This window comes from Esox lucius, chromosome 10 (assembly GCF_011004845.1).
Source record: "Esox lucius isolate fEsoLuc1 chromosome 10, fEsoLuc1.pri, whole genome shotgun sequence".
NCBI lineage: Eukaryota > Metazoa > Chordata > Actinopteri > Esociformes > Esocidae > Esox > Esox lucius.
Genome location: NC_047578.1, coordinates 12209953 through 12233751, shown reverse-complemented (window position 1 = coordinate 12233751; position 23799 = coordinate 12209953). Strand labels below are relative to the sequence as shown.

Below are 23799 nucleotides of genomic sequence, written 5' to 3'. Positions count from 1 at the left end.
AACTGGGGAATAGCATAAAAAAAGGTATGCATTAGCTGGTGTATTTAGATATTGTGTCTGCTAAAGGCCTTATATAAAATAAAAAAGCTATTATATTTTGTGATCAAGGCATTTCTTTGTAATGATAAAAAGTTGGGGAATTAAAAAAAATCCCAACAGGGTGTTCTATTAATCTAGCCCAGAGGAAACCACTATATGTATTGTCACGACATCGGACGACAGCGGGAAGAGGAGTGCCATTCTAAAGCAGAACAGTAAATACAGTGTGTTTGAATTCTATAACTAAATGGAAAGGTAGATAGGATTCTAAAATCTCTTTGACATGAAAAACACATAAAACTCATTATTACTCTGCGCGCTAATAAGGCAACGTTACGTTTGTTTTTAGCACCCAAATCAACGTTTACCCGGATCAGATGAAATAACTCCCTAAATGTAACGTTCGATGCTATCACTGTATCCACGGTTGGACCTGAATAGACCTAGGCTATGATTTGTTCATTTCTGACATACGTCATCGGTAGGGGCACAGTCTACTGGTTTGATTGACACCGTATATGCACGGATAGTTAGCCGTGGGACCACGACAGCTGAGGGGGTTTGAATTTCTAACCGGGACGGCCACAGAGGATCACTGCTAAATTACACACACGTTTACCGGTAAGTCACTACCCGGAGACCTAATTTAGAATGGGCAAATAAAATAAACTTTCAAAATAAACTATCTGTTAAAAGAAAAGATGGCTTGCTGTTAGTTTCGGATAGATTTAGCCCGTAAGGAAGGCAAGCCCAGTGTGCTGCCCGCGGTGTGTGTTGCTGCGGGAGCTTTATTTGGAATGGCTTACTTATCGCGTGTCCAATGCTGACTGCGTTTTCTCGATTTGAATGGTTTTTCAGACTGTTGTCTATACTCTGAAGAAAAGCTATAAGGCCTAATATAAGATTATATTCTCAGAATATGCTGGCTACTATGCCATGAATGGGTAACAAAAATGGCCGCACGTGTGTGATGATATCACTGTAATTTGCGAACAATTGACAGCAAAAATGAAATTACAATTTCGCATCCGGGTGCAGTATGCGGACTCCTCCTTGGCCCATTCGGTAATTCCCCGATATCGGTGTATGTCTGTGGGCGGTAACGGGATCTATGGCTTCTCTCGTGCCGCTGATAGGTGCGCGCGCGCGGAAGTGGCAGGCATCCCCACTATCCCATGATACAACTTGCACAGTACCGGCAGTGTTAAGGACCTTCGTTACTATATGGGCCACTGCTCCGCACCGATTAAATACGTTATTATTATTTGTTGGATGACCACTGCAAACGGGCTTTTAATGTGCTAAGCTGGCGAATAGACGTGTATTGGTTTAGAGCTTTGCGATAGTCTGACCCGAAGCAGAGGGGTGCAGACTCAGCCTATTGATTTTTTTTTGTCCTCAGATTTTCTGAATCCTGTCCAATGTCACAATTTAAATAGCCTTATAATCCTGACCATCAGAACTCCGTATAAGTAATACTACAGGCTAATGGTTTAGGTGAAGTGACCTGGCAATGAATGAGTTTTGTAATCACTCCAGTTTAACATGACAATTCTAACACTGTTCATTTAATGCAGAATATGAGGCTTTTAATTTGTGGCATTTTGTTTTGTATTTTTGTTGTTGTTGTTGCTTACTGCTCTTATATGAATAGATAACAGATAGCAGCAGGTTTCTGCCTCAAAATTAATCACCAGAGTAGCAATCTCACACCCACAGATGCACACTGTCCATCTCATGTTACACACTATTTCTAGTATACTGCGACACTTTTGATCAGGTGTCTATGGAGGAGTAGAGTGACATTTGGGATGCAGACAGGGGAGAGCCTTGGCTTTACCCTGCTGCCTGTCTTACAACCCACTCTGGCACCACCAGGAGCTGAACTTGGTAATTAAATCGCCTGGATAAGTGGATGTTATGACATCCCCAATTGCCGTTATATTTCAGACATATTTGCCCATCTGGCTTTGTTCATTTTGAGGAGAGAGAGAGTGAGAAAGAGACACACACACACTTGTATCGTTACTTGTGAAACTTCCATTTGCCCTCTCTGGTTTTTTCTCCTAATAAGATAAGAAAACAGGACAAATCTACCTCCCTCTTTGACCCCTCTCTCAACTTCCTCTCTGACGTTCACCCTTCTCTTCCGTTCCACATTTCTGACTGCTTTTCGGTGACTTGTTTTTAAATTCCCCCTCTGCCATTTTCCCTCTGCTCTGATAGCTGTAGATTCTGCAGTAGCAGGTAGGAGGCCTTAGCTCAGACAGACTGGGAAAAGTGGGGCCTTGTGACATATGAGTTTTGTTATGAGATGATGCTCGTTAGGAGCTGTGGGTTCTGATGAGCTGCTCATTATCCCATGTCCTAAACAAACAGTGAGCATGGAATGACAGTGAGTTGATTTTGTTGAAATTATATCATGGACAGTACGAACGTATGATTGGATAAGAGCACCTGCTGTTCTGGATATGAGCCTCAGCTAAATGACAGGAGTATCAATGTACGCTAAATGCTAAAGTGTTGATAAATATGTTTTTGGTTTCTGTTTTTATTCCTTGTAATACATATTATATTATTCATTATTATTGTGTTAAAATGACCATCTTGTTTATGGCAATGTAATCCTCTTAACTAAAGGCACACTATCTGACCTATATATATTTGGGCAGTGTGTGTGTGTGTGTGTGTGTGTGTGGGTGTGGGTGTGTGGGTTGGTTGGTTTGGTTGTAGAGGCATTTCAGACCTCCAGCCTTATTGTCCACCACACACAGGGCACCCCCCACTATCCCCAGCCAGCACTGTAGCCAGGGTCTCTGAGAGGACAAGGCAGGGTAGTGATGTGTGGTCAGGGTCTCTGAGAGGACAAGACACGATAGTGATGTGTAGTCAGGGTCTCTGAGAGGACAAGGCAGGGTAGTAATGTGTAGTCAGGGTCTCTGAGAGGACAAGGCAGGGTATTGATGTGTAGTCAGGGTCTCTGAGAGGACAAGACAGCATAGTGATTTGTAGTCAGTCTCTGAGAGGACAAGGCAGGGTAGTAATTTGTAGTCAGGGTCTCTGAGAGGACAAGGCAGGGTAGTGATGTGTAGTCAGGGTCTCTGAGAGGATAAGGCAGGGTAGTAATGTATAGTCAGGGTCTCTCTGGTTCTTGGTGCCACAGGGATTGATCACAAGAAGGTAACCTTTTGTAATCTTGTGTGTATATGATGGTATAATGACCGGCGATGCAGAGTATGTGTCTGGGTGCGTGTGCATTTGACTGTTTCATTAAAGATTTTTCAGGCTGTCTCATAGAGTTATGTAGTGTAGAGTAATACCTTTCCCCTTACCAAACATTTATTTTATTACAGCACAGAAAATCTTTCCCCTCCCAGATCAAGTATCATTAACCTTTTGATATGGTTGTAAAATTTTATAAGCGGGGTTGTCTGTGCTCTCATTTATTGTATGTTTGCTAGTGCTTGTAACCATTTAGCTAGTGTCTGCTAAGGGAATTCGCCAGTAATTGTTTGAATTAGCATTGCGTTTAATACCATATGCCCTGATATGGTACAGGAACAATATGGACATCTTGGCAGCCTACCTCCCAGCCCGGACAGTGGATTAGAATCAATACACTTTAATCATGGTTTGTCTAATTTAAAGGATTTACATCACATAGGCTATTTTGTGTCCTCTCCCAGGAGTCAATTAGGGGCCACAGTGTACTGTCTTTGGATCATTCTCTGTGCTTTAATGCCGTGTGTCAAGCTTGCAGCGTAACACGTATATGATCGGCTGTGGTATTTTGCACAAAAACACTCTAGTCTTTAATAATCCCTTCATCACAAGCTGTCCGTCATCTGGCTGCTTGGCAACCAGCGTCAAGGGGACGTCTCTGTATGGTTCTCATCACAGACAGAGGGGACAGTGTGAAAGACAGAGGGGACAGTGTGAAAGACAGAGGGGACAATGTGAAAGACAGAGGGGACAGTGTGAAAGACAGAGGGAGAGTGTAAAAGACAGAGAGGACAGTGTGAAAGACAGAGGAGACAGTGTGAAAGACAGAGAGGACAGTGTAAAAGACAGAGAGGACAGTATGAAAGACCGAAGGGACAGTCTGAAAGACAGAGAGGACAGTGTGAAAGACAGAGAGGACAGTGTAAAAGACAGAGAGGATAGTGTGAAAGACAGAAGGGACAGTGTGAAAGACAGAGAGGACAGTGTAAAAGACAGAGAGGACAGTGTAAAAGACAGAGAGGACAGTGTAAAAGACAGAAGGGACAGTGTGAAAGACAGAAGGGACAGTGTGAAAGACAGAAGGGACAGTGTGAGAACCATGATGTTGCTGTATATTGCGACCCCCCCAGCTACCCCTTCACCTCTTTAGTAGTATTATTTAATTCCTCTCTTTTCTCCACTTCTTCCTCTCACTGCTACCCCCCTTTACTCACCCGTAGAAAGACTGACCCCTAGAGGGTCCCAAATAGGTTGGGGGGGTGAGGTGGAAGAATTGGCTTTACTGCCATTAACATTCTTCCAGGGGATATCTTTCACTCCCAATCAGCGTGCCAGGCCCTGATTGTAATCTGCATTGCGTAATAAAACCAGTAAGCCTCTCGACAGTAATGGGTCAGTCAGTCCAAACTTGATGGACAGGCCATGATTGAGCCAGTCCAACAGAGGAAGGCTGTTATGAAGGAAGAGGGAGAAATGGAAAACCTGTGGTCTGGAAGTGAGATTGAAATGAACTGGTCTTTGTGTTCCTGTCATCTGCTTGCATTGTAGTCTGCTAAGACCTCTGCCAATCACTACTTGGGATGTGTTTTAGGAAAAATCTATCACTACTTGGGAAGTGTTTTAGGATAACTCTCAGTCAAAAAGAAAATGACAAAATAATGTTTATTTTACGTTTTGTCCGTAGATAGATTGGAGCTCAGGGTCAAAGGTAATCACTGGGGTTTGACCTCCATGGTCATCAGTTGGAAAATGTCAGTGTCTTTCCCAAAGTTCCAGAGGTTTCCAGTCCAGTTGAACAGTTCCCAATATCATTAAAAGCATTACAAGAATGTTAGACGTTGAAACGTTTGGAAAGTTACCTTTTCTTATACCCTTGTCTGTGAAAGCGTACCCGCTGTCATAGCTTGAACCAAAGCGGTGGCTGGTTATTCAGCCTAGCTGTGGTCAGCCAGTGTAATATTCTGATGGCTCCCTTTGCTAACCCATTTCATCCAGTCTAGTTTATGTTGAGCAATCGGCTTGATTTAGGGGTAGGGCTCAATACTGTTGATCAGGAATAAACCCACATGAAGAGAGAACAAGAATATTCTTGTCTGATAAATGATATTCATATATCCATTCCAATATGTTGTCATTTCTGTACCTGTAAAACCTGTCATTTAATAAAGATTTAGCTTCTGATGATGCAATTTTAATCATAGGAAAGTTATGTATCTGTATATTTTTATAACACAAGCACAGTGAATGGAAAATGTATACATTATACAATAATAAAATGAGCAGGCTACACTTTCTCTCTCTGTAATTGTACATTATACAACACCTGGACATAAATGTAATAAGAAAGGTATTAGAACTGCAACAGAGAATAATTAAAAAACAGTAGGACACGTGGCTCATGCAAAAACTGAATACACATAATAATCATTACTGGAGCAGATTGGACTAAGGCTGGGAATGGCCTAGGATCTGACAATATGATGTCACCATGACCTGATAAAAGTGCAGTTCTTCATGTTTTGCAAATCTCATCCTAATCTATTAGGATGAGATTTTTGGTGATATATGTTGTGATTTATAACTCATTGATAATCCTACATACACTGAGAAACACTAGAAAAATTCCCTTCACCTCAACTGGATCTTCATTCTATAGTAGTGCCCTGTGCCCCCCCCCCCATGCTATTCTATACTGTGAACCCCCCACCCCTGGACAAAATTGTTCTTAAGCGGTGGGCCATTTTAAAGCAGTCGGCTGATACCAGTCCTTAAAGTGTTTGCCTGTAATCAGAGGATCCTGGCTGATATAATGGTTCATCCCTACTGCTAAGTGTTGTGTTTATGTAAATCCACTGTTTTCCTCTGTCAGTAGGTCGGGATGAAGGGTTGGTGAAGAAGGCAGGAACAAAGAGAGAATAGACAGATAACGTTTTCTAGTTTGGGCTGAATGCATAAACTTCTCTGTCACCTTCGCACGGATATTTATTTGATTGAACGACAGCCTGTCCTGTGTATATGACATGGTGTATGATGCCGACGTAAGCCCAGTCTGTTTGCGTGGGGACACAATGACCGCTTGTGTGGCGCCTTGGGAACAATGGTCCCTATCAGTGCCCGCGACGGCCTGTCCTAGTCTGTCCCCCCTCGGGGACAAGAGGGAGACGACCCTCGGAGAGGGAGATGATGGGCAGCCTGTGTTAATGAGCACAGACTGATTGGTGTTGTCTCTCTCGCTGCCTCTGTGGCTTTCCTGTACAGGTCTCCAGGGTTGACTGATGAGTGGACTGTAGCAGGGCTGGGAGGGTGGCCGTTAACCGCCAGACACAGGTAAGATCGGCACTGGGCTCCATCTCCTGCTCCTTTCTCCATCGCCGTATTATATGTTTGCGCGGCGAGCCGTGCATTTGCGTGTGTCTGTGTTTAGGCTGTGCCACTCGTGTGGGTGTTTTTTAAATGCCTGTTTGTTTACAGCAAATGCACCGTTTGTGTTTTAAAATAGAGAGCGAGCGAGAGGGAAAGAGTGTGTGTGTGTTTTAGGTCTAACTAAACTCATGGGGACCAAATGTCCCAATTAGTATAGGAAAACTAGAAAACATTTGACTCATGGGGACCTTTTGCTGGTCCCCGTAAGGCAAAAGTCAATTTCTGGCTCAGGGTTTAGGGTCAAACTTACAATTTATTTTAGAGTTAGAATTGGGGTTTCTTTAAGGTCCAGGCGTTGTTGGTTAAGTTTAGGGTTAAGGTTAGGCATTACATCTAGGTAAAGTTTTGGCATAAATGTTACTTTATTGAGGTTAAGGTTAGGGTTAAGTTTAGGGTTAGATTAGGCTTAGGTTAAGGTTAGAGTAAGGTTTAAGATTAGGGCAACGGAGCATGCAATTTCTATTTTTTGGTCCCCATGAGGATAGCTGTACAAACTTGTGTGTGTGTGTGTGAAATGGAGAGCATGTGTGTTTGTATATAAACAAGAGTTTGTGTGGGTGTTATGTACTGAATGTCCCAGGCGTGTTTAGCCAGTGTCAAGGCTGGACTTGGAGATGTCTAGACTAGTGATATCAGTGCAAAGATGTGCTGCTCTTGGTTACCATCTGACTGTTGCCTTGTCTCTTCAGTTCCACTCCGACAACCTCTCACAACCATGGTTACAGGTACAGCAAAAGACCCCCTGAATCTACAACCTCTTCCGCCATTAACCAACACTTGTACATTCCTGAATAATACTGACACAATTTTTATACCCCAATTTTACCAGGCATGTTGACTGAGAACACATTCTCATTGTCAGCATTGACCTGGGAGCAAGTTTGGTTTGCTCTGAGACAGAACAGGATATTTTTCTCTTTGCTGGCTCCTTGAGGTTACTAGTCGGATGCTAAGCACTCAGCTACCCGGCTACCCCTTTTTTGACCGGCGAATGTTACTCTGCATGGCTAACCTGTGACCGGCTAATGTTACTCAGGATGGCTAACCTGTGACCGGCTAATGTTACTCTGTATGGCTAATCTGTGACCGGCTAATGTTACTCTGCATGGCTAACCTGTGACCGGCTAATGTTACTCAGTATGGCTAATCTGTGACCGGCTAATGTTACTCGGTATGGCTAACCTGTGACCGGCTAATGTTACTCGGTATGGCTAATCTGTGACCGGCTAAAGTTACTCTGTATGGGTAACCTATGACCGGCTAATGTTACTCTGCATGGCTAACCTGTGACCGGCTAATGTCACTCTGTATGGCTAACCTGTGAACCGCTAATGTTACTCTGCATGGGTAACCTGTGATCGGCTAATGTTACTCTGTATGGGTAACCTGTGATCAGCTAATGTTACTCTGTATGGGTAACCTGTGAAATGCAAACGATACGCGTGTGGCTAACGTGAAATGGTAATAATATTCCGTATGGGTAACCTGTGCTAACGCTCCCCAAACATCTAAACCTGGAGCTTTCACTTTTACTCACCACTGCTTTTCACAACTATCTTTTATCCCGTGATGCTTTGCAAGACCGCTCACCTGGGGTGTTGTTCACTCATTTGTAGGACTGTATGTTTACTGTTTTGATTTGTAAATGTATTCTTTTTTTGAAATGTGGAGAAGGTCTATCTACAACACACACAACATGAGCACGTTTAAAGTCCCAAGAGTACATTCCTGGAATTAGTGCACTGACTACATTGACTACACTGTCTACAGTGTAGAGTAGCAACCACTGAGAACTTTGGGAGACGTTTATCACTAACACCATTGAAACATACTCCGAACGTTACTTGGTTAATGGCGCTACTAGTGTTAGACATTTTACAGACAGAAACCATGAAATCCATTAAAGGTTGGCATATAATTATTCACAAATGGATATAGTGCAGCTATAGCTATATAGTTCACAGTTAGTGGCTTGGTGTGGAGAGAGCAGTCCTGTTTGTCTATGTGGGGCAGATGGTTGGTTTCAGAGGGCCACGGCGTGGGGGAGAGATACCGTTAAGGTGGCGGAATATTTTCTTTGGTCATAATTGACCCGTCTGTCTGCCCTCCGCCTACTGGAGGAGAGTTAATTTTTTTAGAGCAGTGGGTTACTGGGGAGGGAGGGGTCTTTCCTGATTACTGGAGCAAGGCAGAGAGACAGAGAAAGAGAGGAGAGAGAATCCAAAGCAGATTCCTGTGTTTTTGAGTTCAGATTAAAATCCTGCTCAGATTGACTATGGATGGGGGTGGGGTTTACTGGGAAAAAGGAGGAGGGAGGGGTGTGGGCCGGGTGGATTAGGGACTACAGATCACATCCTCTTACACCACAGCTGTGTCGGGGGGGAGGGGAATTGATAGCGAAGGGGAGGAGCTAACAGGAAGACCTCTTACACCTCTTACAGGGTTGTCAAACATAAGGGCCAGTTACAGACAATGAGGGGGTCCAGTCCAGTCCACATGTGGTTCAAGTAAGAACAAGCACAGTTCTCTTAGAGAATCAAACTCTTACTTTTAAATGATTTGTAAAAAATCTGACCTTTTTAGGAATTTAAATATCCCTCTATTCATGCATTTCTTTTTTTTTTTTTACTGTGGCCAGGTTACTAATACCTACAGAAGTACCAGCCAGTGAGAGAATATTGACAGTCTGACAGTACATTTTCACTATTGCCCAAAGGACCTTTTTATAGGCTGTTATAGATGGAATAAAGATGTTGCCGAGACACTGACCTCTATATTTCTTTCAGTCAACCGGAGAAAGCGAGAGACTTGGAAGTTGAAGGTCTACTGAAAATGTACAGCACAGCTTCCTGGTTTGAAAATATGTGATGGTGATACATTTGAAGAGAAACGGGTAGCCACGAGCCTACCAAAATAGTCTGTTGACTGGCTTATCTGCCACTGTACTGAAAGGTCACGATGACTGCCGAGCATTGACCCCTGGCCCTGTCTATATGAATAGGAGGAGGCCAGGGTCCCAGAGGGGAAATGGTGTGGAGGACTGGCGAGGGCGGGGCATGAGGAGGAACCTACAGTCAGGCCCTTTTCTTATGCAAGTACACTTACATAAGAAGTGTGTGTGTGTGTGTGTGCTACTATGAATGGGGACTAACGAACCCTCAGCAGCGGGAGAGGATTGTGGGATTATGTGTGAGGAGGAGCTACGAGTGTGTGTGCGTGCGTGTGTGTGTGTGGCGAGGGCAAGGTATTAAAGTCAGCGTAAAGGAGGGGATTGTGAGGGACTGTGTCCACATCTGTGTGAACCTGCTAGATTTCTGTCAGCTCATCTCAATCTCTCTCTGTACTTATTGTCTCTCTTGCTCTCGGTCCTTTGTGTTCATCACTCCGGTTTTCTTTTTCTTTTGAACGTTTTCTTCTTTTACTTATGCTCCCATAGTTCATCTCCTTTTCTCCTCTCTTTGCTAAAAAGCTTTTAGTTTAATCTCCCGTCTGTAGTTGGTCTGGCTGGCTTCGTCTGCAGTCTGTTCTCCATTGTCCCTCTCTTTGAGTCTCGAGACGGTTACTCACTGGGCTGTATTAGTCAGTGTTTCAGCACACAGAAACCAACATTCACTCAGTATTGTCCGTGGTTCACTTGCGGTTAGTTTAGCGTAGCTGGGGTTGAGGAGCGGTTCAGGAGCAGTCATGGTCCTGGTTATGGAGGACGCCTGTCCCAACGGGGTGAAGGTAGAGGTGGAGCCCCCCCTGGATGCAGGCGGGACAAGAGAGCGTTTGGCCGGGGAGGGGCCGTCGGCCGAACTCACAGATGCTGCCAAAACATCCGGAGGTGAGACTTTGGGTTGTGCGGTCATACTATGGAACAATCTGAGCAGAACAGAGAGAGAAGGTTTCCAGCTTGATAAGCTGTGGCTGTAAGGGGGAGATGTGCGGGATTTGGTCGGCAGTTTTTTATTACTTTCCAGGGGAAGTGCAGCGTTTGTTCTGATACTTCATCAGTTTTTCCCAGCTGTCATTAGCAAAGAGAGACTTGTGAGTACAGAGGCTTTTTCTGAATTGTCCTGACAGTTTTAGAGCGAGGGAAGTTGCTGTTCACCACCCACATGTCAGAGAGTCAGGTGTTTCATCATGTACAGTGAGTTGTTTTTCATTCCTGGAAAGAGTAAGCGTTTCCTCGCAGCGGGGGCAAACCAGTCTGCTCCTGCCGCAGGATATAAATGACATCCGAAAGGAATGAAACGGAGAAAGAAAATTCATCTCCCCTCTGCACTAGGGACAAATGATTTCACTTTTTCTGATATGGTGTAATTGCAGTGCAGATGTGTTGATGTAACAGTTGGAGTACGGTAATGATTGTATGCTTATGAATTCATGTTTGGGGATTATGAAGGCTTTATGTAGGTTTATTCCATCCCCCCATTGATCCGATTCACATAATGTATACATGTGCATTCAAAAGAACATACACACAAAAAGTTAGGTTCGGTTCAGTGAACTTTAAAGAAAGCAATCCTCTGCTGTACAAAAGACATTGACATGACTCAGTGGACAATGGTCGGCCTGGCGGTGGTTGATGTAAGCATTACATTATTTTTTTCCTTTGCGCTATCAGATACAGAAATAATATAGTGGTATGATACAAGTTGTGGATTTCTAAAATGTGTGTGGTTGTTCATTTCACATTTTTACCACATTTGACCAACCACATGCATTTGCATCCATACCACATATGGATCACACAATAATTCTGTTCTGTGATCACAACACTGACTACTCTGGCAAACGCTGGAAAGCCTGCCGTTTTCATGTTCTGATCACAGGATGGTGAATATGCACAGAATCAATAAATAGCGTGCCTGCCATTTGAAAAAGACAAATAGTATTGCTTTTGTCTTTAATAACCTCAACACGCGCCCCAGGTTAGCCTACTCTGAATCAAGTGTATGTTCTTGTGTATGCTGGAGTACCGGAGTGTTGAAACCATTGCTGTAGGACACATAACCACATTTGGTTCGAAGATTCAATAGAAAATATTCATTCAGTGTATGTGAGTCTGTAGATGATATAAAGCATATGACGCATCTTAATCATTCAATAACTAATATTTACAACGTTAAAGTGCGATATATCTGTCCTGGTTACTATTACTTACTGAGTAGCTCAGAAGCCCAGCAACCTTTCAGGCTAAATGGTCTTGTAACGTGACAGGGGGGTGTCATCTTGTTGAGTCACGCTGCCCTGACGTCAAACACACCCACTCCAGTCAGACGCCGGCAACACACAAAGGGTTCTGAAGTCACACTTTTATGTGAGGAATGTGGACTAGCTTTTTCAAGGCCCCAAGGTCTGGCAGACAGCTGGCTGTACTCTCTCCTACTGTACACCTCTTTGTCAGATGTTCGGTCCGTTTGTGTGTGTGTGTGTGTGTGTGTGTGTGTGTGGGGGGGGGGGGGGGTTGAGTCATGGACTGTATAATTGGGGTGTTGTTGGTCTATAGGACATTTAAAAGTGTGTATGTGTAGAACTGTATTTAAGGGGATGGTTTGTGTATGTGGGTGCTGTTTGTATTGTAGTGTAATGGGGCTTTTCCACTTCTGGTACAGACTCACATCGCCTCACCTCGCTTTTAAATGACGTGTGGCCTCAGTCCTGGACTGTTTTGGAACAGTGTGTGTTTGTTGGGTGAAGGTGTTTTTCTACCCAACTGTTTCGTGGTTACGCTTTGCATGCTCAAAATGTGTGGATATCATTTGGAGACGCTAGGTTAAATTTAGGCATAAGTGTTATGTTTTGGTTAGTTTAAGGTTAGGAAACATGGATGTTTTGTTTTCTGGTCACGACAAGGATAGAAATACACGCCTGTGTGTGTGTGTGTGTGTGTGTGTGTGTGTGTGTTTGTGGGTTTGATTTCTAAATACTGTAGTTCACTACTCTCGTCACCCTCTCATTTTCTGAGTCAGTGGTTTCTGAGGCAGTGGTTTCTGAGGCAGTGGTTTCTGAGGCAGTGGTACTGGCAGACCCTCCTGGTGTCATAGTTCCTCTCAGTACATAATCCATTTATGATTTAATAAAGAGTATTTGTCTGAGTGTGTGTGATTGTTCTACTGTACTTGCATGGTCCAAAAAACCTCACAAGGATTGTAATAAACAGGAAAATATAATCTTCTGGGGAGATTTTGCCAGGTCCCAATGATTAAAAAAATTATATTTCTGGTGTAGAGTAAATGTTACCACAGTATAACTGGCATTAGTGTTATGCTTCTGATAAGGGTCAGCAGGTATTGTGTTCCAGTTTACAAATTGATGTATGCAAATCAAAATCCTCAACCAAATTCATATTCAACCCAGATTTCTACCACTTCATAAAAACACAAAGGCATGTACCGGTGAAATCATGACACTCCTTGGAACTGTCTGTAAGTCGCCGACGTGTAACAACAGAGGAGGTTCACTGTGTGTGAGTAACTAACCGCTCGTACCCCCCACTTCACAGTGATGCAGCAGGTGTTGGACAACCTGGGGGAGCTGCCCCCTTCCACTGGAGCCAAAGACATCGACCTGATCTTCCTCAGAGGCATCATGGAGAGTCCCATTGTACGGTCACTCGCCAAGGTAGCACACACACACGGAGGGGAACACACAGAGACTGACTCACACACTGACCACCCGCTCCTCGCTAAGGTACTCCTCTAACGCCCAGCTAACACACAACACACTCTTCATGCTTGCCCCCGGCTGTCACAGTGACACACACTCACGCTGGCCCATTGTAACCTGGATCCAGTGCACTGTCCTGATGTATTGATGCTCTGTCCATGGTGGGGGGGGGTTAGTCACTGGCAGACAGGAGGATGTCAGGAGGCCATAACTGTCCCAGTCTCTGGCCCCACAGGGTTGGCTGGTGTCTGTCCCAGGCTCTGGCCCCACAGGGTCGGCTGGTGTCTGTCCCAGTCTCTGGCCCCACAGGGTCGGCTGGTGTCTGTCCCAGTCTCTGGCCCCACAGGGTCGGCTGGTGTCTGTCCCAGTCTCTGGCCCCACAGGGTCGGCTGGTGTCTGTCCCAGTCTCTGGCCCCACAGGGTCGGCTGGTGTCTGTCCCAGTCTCTGGCCCCACAGGGTCGGCTGGTGTCTGTCCCAGTCTCTGGCCCCACAGGGTCGGCTGGTGTCTGTCCCAGTCTCTGGCCCCACAGGGTCGGCTGGTGTCTGTCCTAGTCTCTGGCCCCACAGGGTCGGCTGGTGTCTGTCCCAGTCTCTGGCTCTAAGGGCCTGCTGTCCCTGTTCAGGGCAGGAATGGGGAGAGACATGCAGCTTTGTGCTCAGTTATAATTGCGAATGCCTCTTAAATAAAAAATATATTTTGGGTCATGAGTTAGGTCACTGATTGGTGGAACAACCCACATCTCGAAGAAATATAACCTTATACAAAATATTGTTGAATTGATTAATTAAGGAAAATAAAACCTATATGTTAATATTTTGAGTAAAATTGCATTAATCCCTCATAGTTTAAAATAGTATATAAACATTGTTTAGTGAAAAGTAATTATTTGTTATCTGGAAGTGCAGTCAGTCAGATTCAGTTAAACACTCTAGTGGTATGACTGAGTCAAACTATCTTAATTGCATTCTAATAAGTTCTTTACAGAAATTCAAATTTGACTTCCTGTGTGGATTGGGGTCAATTCTAACCCCTGGTGAACGACATTCATTTTGGGCAAGTGAGAGAGTGGCTTTGTCACTTTACTAACACAGTGGGAGAGAGGGGGTGGAATAGAGAGAAAGACAGAAAGGGGGGGGAGGGAGCCTTACACCATGGCAGGTAACCCAACCAACCACAGTTGGTTAGAACACCATTATCTGCCATGATGCTGCTTCCATTCATCTCTGTACAGTATGTGACAACTATAACCTTTCATCTCTGACCCCTGCAGGCTCACGAGCGATTGGAGGATGTGAGGCTGGAGGCAGTGCAGGACAACAATGTGGAGTTGGTCACGGACATCCTGGATGACATTACCGCCCTAAGCGTCTGTGACGAGAGCGCTGCAGAACTCTCCAAAATCCTCCAGGAGCCCCACTTCCAGGTGCGGAACCCAGTCCCTAAAATGAAAGGTCGTAAGTGAAGTTATTTCATATCTGAACCGGCCTCATACAAATCCTGCCCTGGTTCGTCTTGTCGACCTGAAATGTTTGGCTTAAAAATCCAAATGATTGGTTTAGGTTAAAATCCCTCCCCCTAGAATACTGCCCTCTACTCATAGACCAATCAGACTGTAGAGGTGGGAGTTTAATCAGAAGCATGAATCATGTCAGATCAGTGATACAATCTTGATGACCTATTGAGAGGGAAAGAGGGAAATGGACAGGGAGAGAGAGGATGGGGAGTGCGATTACTTTACAGTGACCTAAAACCATAACTATATTCTAATAACTTTTGTTGATCTCTCTGTTCCCATTTTAACTGTCCCCCATCCTCCACTTGTCCCGCTGACCGCTTTCCTTCCCTCGCATTCTCCTTCCTCCCTCTCTCTCTAACTCTCCATCCCCCTCAGTCTCTCCTGGAGGCCCACGACATGGTAGCCTCCAAGTGCTATGAAGCCGTGCCCCCAGCCGAGCTATCTAACGAGGCCAAAGTGAACAGTGCTCTGATGCAGGCCGACGCCGTTCGCATGATTGGCATCCGCAAGAAGGCCGGAGAACCGCTGGTGAGAGAGGAGAGAGCGGGAGAGTGCGTGCGTGCGTGCGTGCGCTTGCTTGTCTATCAGTCCGCATCTCTCCGGTCCTTTCACTGACCGTCCGTCCTCCGTCCCTCAGGGAGTAACCTTCAGGGTGGAAAAGGACGACCTGGTCATCGCCAGAATCCTTCACGGAGGGATGATTGACAGGCAGGGTCTGCTGCATGTTGGTGACATCATAAAGGAAGTAAATGGGCGGGACGTGGGGAACAACCCCACGGAGCTGCAGGAGATGCTGAAGGACTGCAGCGGCGGAATCACTCTGAAGATACTGCCCAGTTATAGAGACGCACCAGCCCCACCACAGGTACACGCATGAACGCACACACACACACCTACACACACACAGGAACATATCAAACATTTCTGCTCTCTCTCTTAGGCACACACATACTAAAAAACACTAAAGTGCATTACGCAGACCTACTGTGCACACACACACACACACACACACACACACACTGCTTCTACTTGACAGATGTTGGGTGGTGGTAAGGGGCTGGTGGTAATGTTCGTCCTGGGGCCATCCCAGAAAGCCCTGCTCTGGAATCCAAACCCTGGCTGGGAGCCGTATTAATAACACTCCACATGACATCTGGGTCAGCACGACACACAGACGCACACACTCACGGTCTGGTACGCGCACACACAAACGCGCACCCTCAAAGTCTGGCACGCACACACACAGACGCACACACTCACTGTCTGGCATGCCTGTACATGCGCGCACACACACAAAATGGCCGGACAATGCCCCACACACACATTTCTATTTTTTTTTCTATTTCTCTAATTCAAACCACTAACACTGAGCTTAACCCCTAAACCATAAATAATTTTTGGTCCAACACATAACTAAAAACAGACATGGAATCGTACACAGATTAGGTAGGTTTAATGGTTTTAAAAATAATGTCTCTATATATATATATTCTTTTTACAAAAACAAATGCAAAAGGATGCAAAAATCTACAGAGAAAAAAACAAGTCAAAAGGAAAGGAGAGGGAAATTATTCTCATTTACTGATTATTTTAATTTATTTGACAGGAGACTGGGGAACAGTGTAGGGTTAGGGTTGGGGACAAACCTTTTTGCTAAAAGACCAAAAAGGTCGAAAAGGAAGGTTTTCAGTGAGGAACAGAAGGGTTAAAATTAAGAGACCACTGCAAATTGAATGCTTCTGTTCCTCACTCAAAACCTTCCTTTTCACTTTTTTTGGAAAGATGCAGTGGACATATATTTTTTTCCGGAGATGTGTATACATACACTATATTACTTACATACATACAACACAATCCCCACAGGTGTCTTTTATACATGTAACAAGATGAGATAAGGAGCACTCCCTTTAAGTGTGCTCCTAATCTCAGCTCGTTACCTGTATAAAAGACACCTGGGAGCTAGAAATCTTTCTGATTGAGAGGGGATCAAATACTTATTTCAGTCATTAAAATGCAAATCGATTTATAAAATGTGTTTTTCTGGATTTGTCTCTCACTGTTCAAATAAACCTACCATTAAAATTATAGACTGATCATTTCTTTGTCAGTGGGCAAACATACAAAATCATTTGATCACATTTATATAAATATAAATGTATACAGTGTATGTATATATACAGTGGATATAAAAAGTCTACACACCCCTGTTAAAATGCCAGGTTCTTGTGATTAAAAAAATTAGACAAAGATCAATCATATCAGAACTTTTTCCACCTTTAATGTGACCTATTACGTGAACAATTCAATTGAAAAACAGGCTGAAATCTTTGAGGGGGAAAAATAAAAAATGCACAATAACATGGTTGCATAAGTGTGCACACCCTTAAACTAATACTTTTTTGAAGCACCTTTTGATATTATTACAGCACTCAGTCTTTTTGGGTAGGAGTCTATTAGCATGGCACATCTTGACGTGGCAATATTTGCCCACTCTTCTTTGCAAAAGTGCTCCAAATCTTTCAGATTGCGAGGACATCTCCTGTGCACAGCCCTCTTCAGATCACTCCACAGATGTTCAATTGGATTCAGGTCTGGGCTCTGTCTGGGCCATTTCAAAATGTAAATCTTCTTCAGGTGAAGCCATGCTTTTGTGGATTTGGATGTGTGCTTTTGGTCGTTGTTGTGCTGAAACTTCCTCTTCATCTTCTGCTTTCTAATGGATGCCTGAAGGTTTTGTGCCAAAATTGCCTTGTATTTGGAACTGTTCATAATTCCCTCCACCCTGACTAAGGCCCCTGGTTCCAACTGAAGAAAAACAGCCCCAAAGCATGATGCTGCCACCACCATGCTTCACTGTGGGTATGGTGTTCTTTGGATGATGTGTAGTATTGTTTTTGCGGCAAACATACCTTTTGGAATTATGGCCAAAAACCTTGGTTTCATCAGACCATAACACATTTTCCCACGTGCTTTTGGGAGATGTTTATTTTTGCAAACTTCAGCCAGGCTTGGATCTTTTTCTTTGTAAGATAAGGCTTCCGTCTTGCCACCCTACCCCATAGCCCATTCAGAAATTCCTGCAGTCACTTTAATGTTGCTGTAGGCCTCTTGGAATCCTCCCTGACCAGTTTTCTTCTCGTCTTTTCATCAATTTTGGAGGGACGTCCAGTTCTTGGTAATGTCTCTGTTTTGCCATATTTTCTTCACTTGATGATGACTGTCTTCGCTGTGTTCCATGGTATATCTAATGCTTTGGAAATACTTTTGTACCCTTCTCCTGACTGATATCTTTCAACAATGAGATCCCGCTGATGCTTTGGAAGCTCTCTGCGGACCATGGCTTTTGCTCAGAGATGCAACTAAGAAAATGTCAGGAAAATCCTACTAGAACAACTGAACTTTATTTGTGATTAATCAGAGTCACTTTAAAAGATTGCAGGTGTGTAATTACTTCTATTTAACATGAGTTTGAATGTGATTGGTTAATTAATTCTGAACACAGTAACATCCCCAGTTATAAGAGGGTGTGCACACTTATGCAACCAGTTTATTGTAAGGTTTTTATTTTTCATTTTCCCCCTCTGAGATTTCTGTTTGTTTTTCAATTAAATTGTTCACATTATAGGTCACATTAAAAGTGGAAAAGGTTCTGATATGATTTATCAAAAACCTGGCATTTTAACAGGGGTGTGTAGACTTTTTATATCCACTGTACATGCACCGGTTTCGACTCTTACACCACCCTTAACCGCCCTACACCATGCTTAACCACCCTACACCACCCTAGACAGCCCTACACCACCCTAGACAGCCCTACACCACCCTAGACCACCTTACACCATCCTAGTCCACCCTGGACCACGCTACACCACCCTAGACCACTAATGTAAGAAATGTAGAAGTCTTAACGGGAGAAGTTCTGACCAGGTTCTGTATCTGCACTGGTGTTTGTTGACTCATATACCAAATAAATCTGTCTCTTATTGTAGCAGGGATAGTAGAATACTAAACCTAATTCTAACACCAAACCCAATTATATATTTTACTCTAAACCTAACCCATAAGCCAAAAAACTGCCTTTTGAAAGTAAAATATTCTTTGTGTTAGTTTCCTGGCGGGGATTTTTATGAACAAGATAGCAAAAGCTGTACACAACCGTATGCAAATACACCCACACAGAAGTAATTACTGCACGCTAACCTACAAGTGAGGCCTGTAAACACACAGACAACTACACTTCCTCTGACACACGCTCTGCATCTCACATTTCACATCCAGGCGAGGTCTGGTTGTAGGTCTGCATGACTGCCAGTGTAAGCTGACACACTGCCCTGACCACCTTGGAACGGAGTGCTTGTCGGCCTGGCGTGAACCTCTGTGGTTGCCCGAACTAGATAGAAGTGCGTGTGTGTTTGGTAATGTGTGTGTGTGAGTGGGAATGGTATGGGCCTCCTGTGTTTGGCTTCGCATTATGCCTGTGTACAATGTCTTAATTCACTTAACCTTTATTTTTCACTTCCAACCGCCTCACTGTGACTGGTGCACAGATACTGTAGATGGATTGTTGATTAGGTTGTAGAAGCAGCTTTGAGTAATGTCAAACAACCCTCCTCTTAGGTGTATGTACAACCCCACTTTGATTACGATCCAGCCAATGACCATCTGATCCCATGCCGAGAGGCAGGGATTAGCTTCAAGAGGCGGGACCTCCTGCAGATTGTTAACAGAGAGGACCCCAACTGGTGGCAGGTCATGATTTTTCTCTTCCACGGCTCATTGCAGTGACACATATGTCCATAAGAATATGAGTCCTTAAACATGCCATACATTTCTACTGGTTTTCCACGGATTGACTGACGCAGCTGTTCTGACGCCTGTCTGGCATGCTGTCTCCTGTTCTAGGCGTGTCATGTGGTTGGTGGTGCCACCGGACTGATCCCCAGTCAGTTCCTGGAGGAAAAGAGGAAAGCATTCGTTCCTCGAGATTTTGACGGCTCAGGTACGGCTTCGATCAATCAATCAAATTTATTTATAAACCCCTTTTTCACAACCGCTGATGAAAACACCCAGGCTAAACCCCAAGGAGAAAGCAACAACAATGTTGAAGCACAGAGGTTAGGAAAACCAAAAATGTAGTAAGAAACCCAGAGAGGAACCAGGCTCAGTAGGGTAACCAGTCCCCTTCTGGGTGTGCCGGGTAAACATTTTAAGAGTACAAGTTGTAGTAAATAGTAAATGCATTTAGGTTGTGTCCAGAGTCTATAAAACCTAATCCTGGTCAGAAGCATGACAAGATGGACAAGGACCCTGCGGAGGTGGTTATCAGAGCCAGGAGGACTTTGGACAGGGGCACCAACAAGTCTTTAGAGCCTGGTACTCGGGAGTTGTGGGCATGACCTCATGTCCTCCTAAGTTTGAACAGAGCAGGCGACAAGAAAATGTTGGGAGTGTTTTACAGTGGAAAAGGAGAACTGAGCCAACACCCCTCGGCTTCACTGTGCCTCCATGTTCCACTCTCAGCCAAATGAAATGAGCTGCTCTGGCAGGGCCTTTTACATTACTCGGATTTGAATCAGTCAATTGCACTGTTTGGCTTGTCCTTCTCTGTGAGGAAGCCTTCCTTGCCTGTCTGGCTGAGGCAGGATGTGGTCAGATGGTGGATTAAGACTGCCACCTGGTGGCCCTGCGATGCAAGCAGCCGTGTTCATGGGTATATGGTGTTCATGTGTTCAAAAGGGATCCTGTGCGGTACACTGCCTGGAAAGAAGAAGAAGAAGATGATGTACCTGACAGCCAAGAACGCAGGTGAGCATGGATACAGGTCTCTCACCAGATACGTCTGTCGTGGCTCATTCTGGTGGTTTGTGCTGTTTTCTCTGTGACTGTGTAGTTTTCCGTGACTGGCTTTATGTTGCCATAGGCTGACTAGCACATCCTCCTCTCAGATTAGCTGTCTGTGATTGGTTGGGGCAGAGTTTGACAGGCACGAGCTGCAGATCTACGAGGAGGTGGCTAAGATGCCCCCATTCCAGAGGAAGACCCTGGTTCTGATCGGAGCCCAGGGGGTGGGCCGTCGCAGCCTCAAGAACCGCCTGGTGGTCCTCAACCCAACACGCTTCGGAACCACCATCCCCTGTGAGTCTAGAACCATACTGTTCTAATCATATATCCAGGGCCGGCCCTAGGCATAAGTGACATAAGCGGCCGCTTAGGGCCCCTGACTGCCAAGGGGGACCCAGGCTACCAGTGAGCCCCGGATTACTAGGGGAGAGGGGGGCCCCATATAAAATGTAACTTAGGGCCCCCAAAAGGCTAGCGCCGGCACTGTATATATCTATGATAGAACACCCGTCTAGAACCCTAATATATTTTGGTGGACTGTTTTGTGATCCAACCCCTGGCTCAAATCCTCACGTGGTTCCAGTCCATTCTTTCTCTCCATGTCTAATGCTCTTTGCTCGTCCCGTCTCCTCCACCCGTCAGTCACCTCTCGTCGTCCCCGTGACGATGAGCTGGACGGCAACTCGTACCGGTTTGTGACGAGGACAGAGATGGAGGCAGACGTGAAGGCAGGCCGTTACCTGGAGCACGGGGAGTATGACGGGAACCTCTACGGAACCAAGATGGACTCCATCCATGAGGTGGTGAACACGGGACGCACCTGCATTCTGGACGTCAACCCACAGGTCCATATCAAACCCAGCCAATGGAAAAGGGACATTTCTGCAGCTAGAAATATTATGAATATTAGAATATTGCTTCTAAATGCTGCATTGAGTTCTCAGTGGTACTATCCAAGCAAAAGGCAGAATAGTAAAATAAATTATGATTTTATAAGTAAAACCCACATTGTGTATTGCTTCACCATCGCTCTACGCCCATTCCTCAGCCTGTTCCAGAAATGGGCAGGAACTGTGATTTGTCATTTTTTCACGTAACAGTAAAAAAAATAAACAATGTCTGAATACAGACACACCGTACAATTCTAGTATGAGATTCGTCATCTGTTTCCCACTGTCTGCCTGTCTGTCTATATATCTGCCTGTCTATATATCTGCTGGTCTGTGTCAGTCTGTCTATATATCTGTCTGTCTGTGTCAATCTGTCTGTCTATATATCTGCCTTTACCTGTCTGTCTTTCTATATATCTGTCTGTCTTTGTCAGTTTGTCTATATATCGGTCTGTATCTGTCTGTCTGTATGTGTCTGGCTGTGTATGTGCATATGTCTGTGCCGGTTAACTGACCTTGTGTGTCTATATGTATAGGCTCTGAAGGTCCTGAAGACGTCCGAATTCATGCCGTATGTGGTGTTCATCGCGGCCCCAGAGTTTGAGACGCTGAAGGCCATGCATAAAGCTGTGGTGGATGCAGGAATCACCACCAAACAACTGACAGTCAGTACCTGAGCCCTTCTGTCCTCCAGTACTTTCACATGTCACTCTCTGTCTTCCTCCTTTCTTTATTCTGGGATTTGAGTCTGCTCTGCTGTTTTTGATGGCACTTCTCCAAAGCACCAATATCCCGTGTAACTCACCGCTCCTTCCCTGTGTCCCTGTCTCTGACAGGATGTGGATCTGAGGAAGACGGTCGACGAGAGCGCTCGTATCCAGAGGGCCTACAACCACTACTTTGACCTCACCATCACCAACGACAACCTGGACCGCGCCTTTGAGACGCTTCAGGCGGCGGTCGACAAACTCTGCTCGGAACCTCAGTGGGTCCCGGTCAACTGGGTCTACTGAAACCCACTGGACACTGTCTGAGCAGTCCGTTTGACCACCAAGGCAGGGGAGAAGACAGGTGTTTTGTAATCTGACAGGCCTCCTCCTCTCCCTAGCCTGAAATACAGTGACACTTTTTTCTACTCAAAACTCAAAGGGAAAGAGTGCTTATTTATTTTAGTATTTGTATCAAAAAAAAAAAAAAAGACCTTTCTATTCAGACCAATGTGGAATTCAAGGCTAAACATTTGGGCTGTATTTTTTAATTTATTTTTTGTCTCGTTTATTTTGTGTAGTAATTCCCCAGAGAACAAATTATGATGGCTTTTTTCTTTTCTCTTTGGGGACTACTTTTGAAAGAGAATTTATTACTGTCATATCAACACAGGTCAAGAATGAAGATGGACACTGGACAGGGTCACCAAGAAAATCTGTTTACACTGAGCATCGTTGCGATGACAACTAGCGTGTCTTAGTCCGAATCCTGTGAAGCCTCGTTTTTTGATTGTCGTAGACCCCTCACCTCACTCCCTCTCCTCAAACAAAAAATACCCTGTGTACCCATTGATCTTTTTATGGATTTTACCCATAGATTTATGAATATCTACCACTCACACATCCTAAAGAGAATAAAAAAGTTATCTTTACACTTTTCGTTTTACTACTGAGTATCAGGTTCACAACAGTGTCCCTGTTACTTTACAGTCATTCTTTGTCTGTTTTTTTCTTACTGGAGAATCCACTGTCTTGTTGCTATGACGATATATGTAGTTGAGTGACATTTTTACCCCCATGATATTTTGCTTTGTGTTGATGTTTTCTCATATTGAACAAACCACATCCTGTTTTGATTAGTTTTGTCTGTATGGCATGGCCATCTGAATACCATTCACCATATACCCTCCATCTCTAAGGTACTAGTGGTTTTAATCTGTTTATATGTTGCACGAAACAGTGTTGTCCCAAAGTACTTTTCTCCAGTGTCACACAGCGCCAAAGCCCTCTTTCACTCTTAACTGAATACTACACTGTCTGCTTCCTGTGGTGATTCTGAAGGACCTCCTAACTTGTCTAACAACAGTGTTTTAAAACACGTCTGATAGCAATACATTACAATAAATTAAGTTACAATAAATTTGTATAAATTCATCTGGATTTTTTTTGTCCTTTTGTTTTTGGTTGATTATGGGCTGCTTTGGGCTATGTTTAGTTCTTATTTA

At 44.4% G+C, this 23799-nt stretch overlaps 1 protein-coding gene across 8 annotated transcripts; it reads left to right on the top strand.

Annotated features, from left to right (window-relative positions):
• The first annotated feature begins 548 nt into the window (after positions 1 to 548).
• Positions 549 to 23714, top strand: mpp6b (membrane protein, palmitoylated 6b (MAGUK p55 subfamily member 6)). Of its 8 annotated transcripts, XM_020050486.3 has the most exons (14): positions 549 to 660; positions 6520 to 6588; positions 7374 to 7409; positions 13175 to 13362; positions 14611 to 14763; positions 15232 to 15384; positions 15494 to 15721; positions 19474 to 19605; positions 19759 to 19855; positions 20593 to 20661; positions 20830 to 20991; positions 21340 to 21542; positions 22124 to 22252; positions 22424 to 23714. In XM_020050486.3, the coding sequence occupies exons 3-14, from the start codon at positions 7400 to 7402 to the stop codon at positions 22598 to 22600; spliced, it is 1701 nt and encodes a 566-aa protein (XP_019906045.1). In that variant the 5' UTR covers positions 549 to 660; positions 6520 to 6588; positions 7374 to 7399; the 3' UTR covers positions 22601 to 23714. The 8 variants fall into 8 exon arrangements, with proteins under 8 accessions (XP_019906045.1, XP_019906046.1, XP_019906048.1 ...); XM_020050487.3 differs by lacking the exon at positions 7374 to 7409; XM_020050489.3 differs by lacking the exons at positions 6520 to 6588; positions 7374 to 7409 and having other exon boundaries at positions 569 to 660.
• Positions 23715 to 23799: the final 85 nt, after the last annotated feature.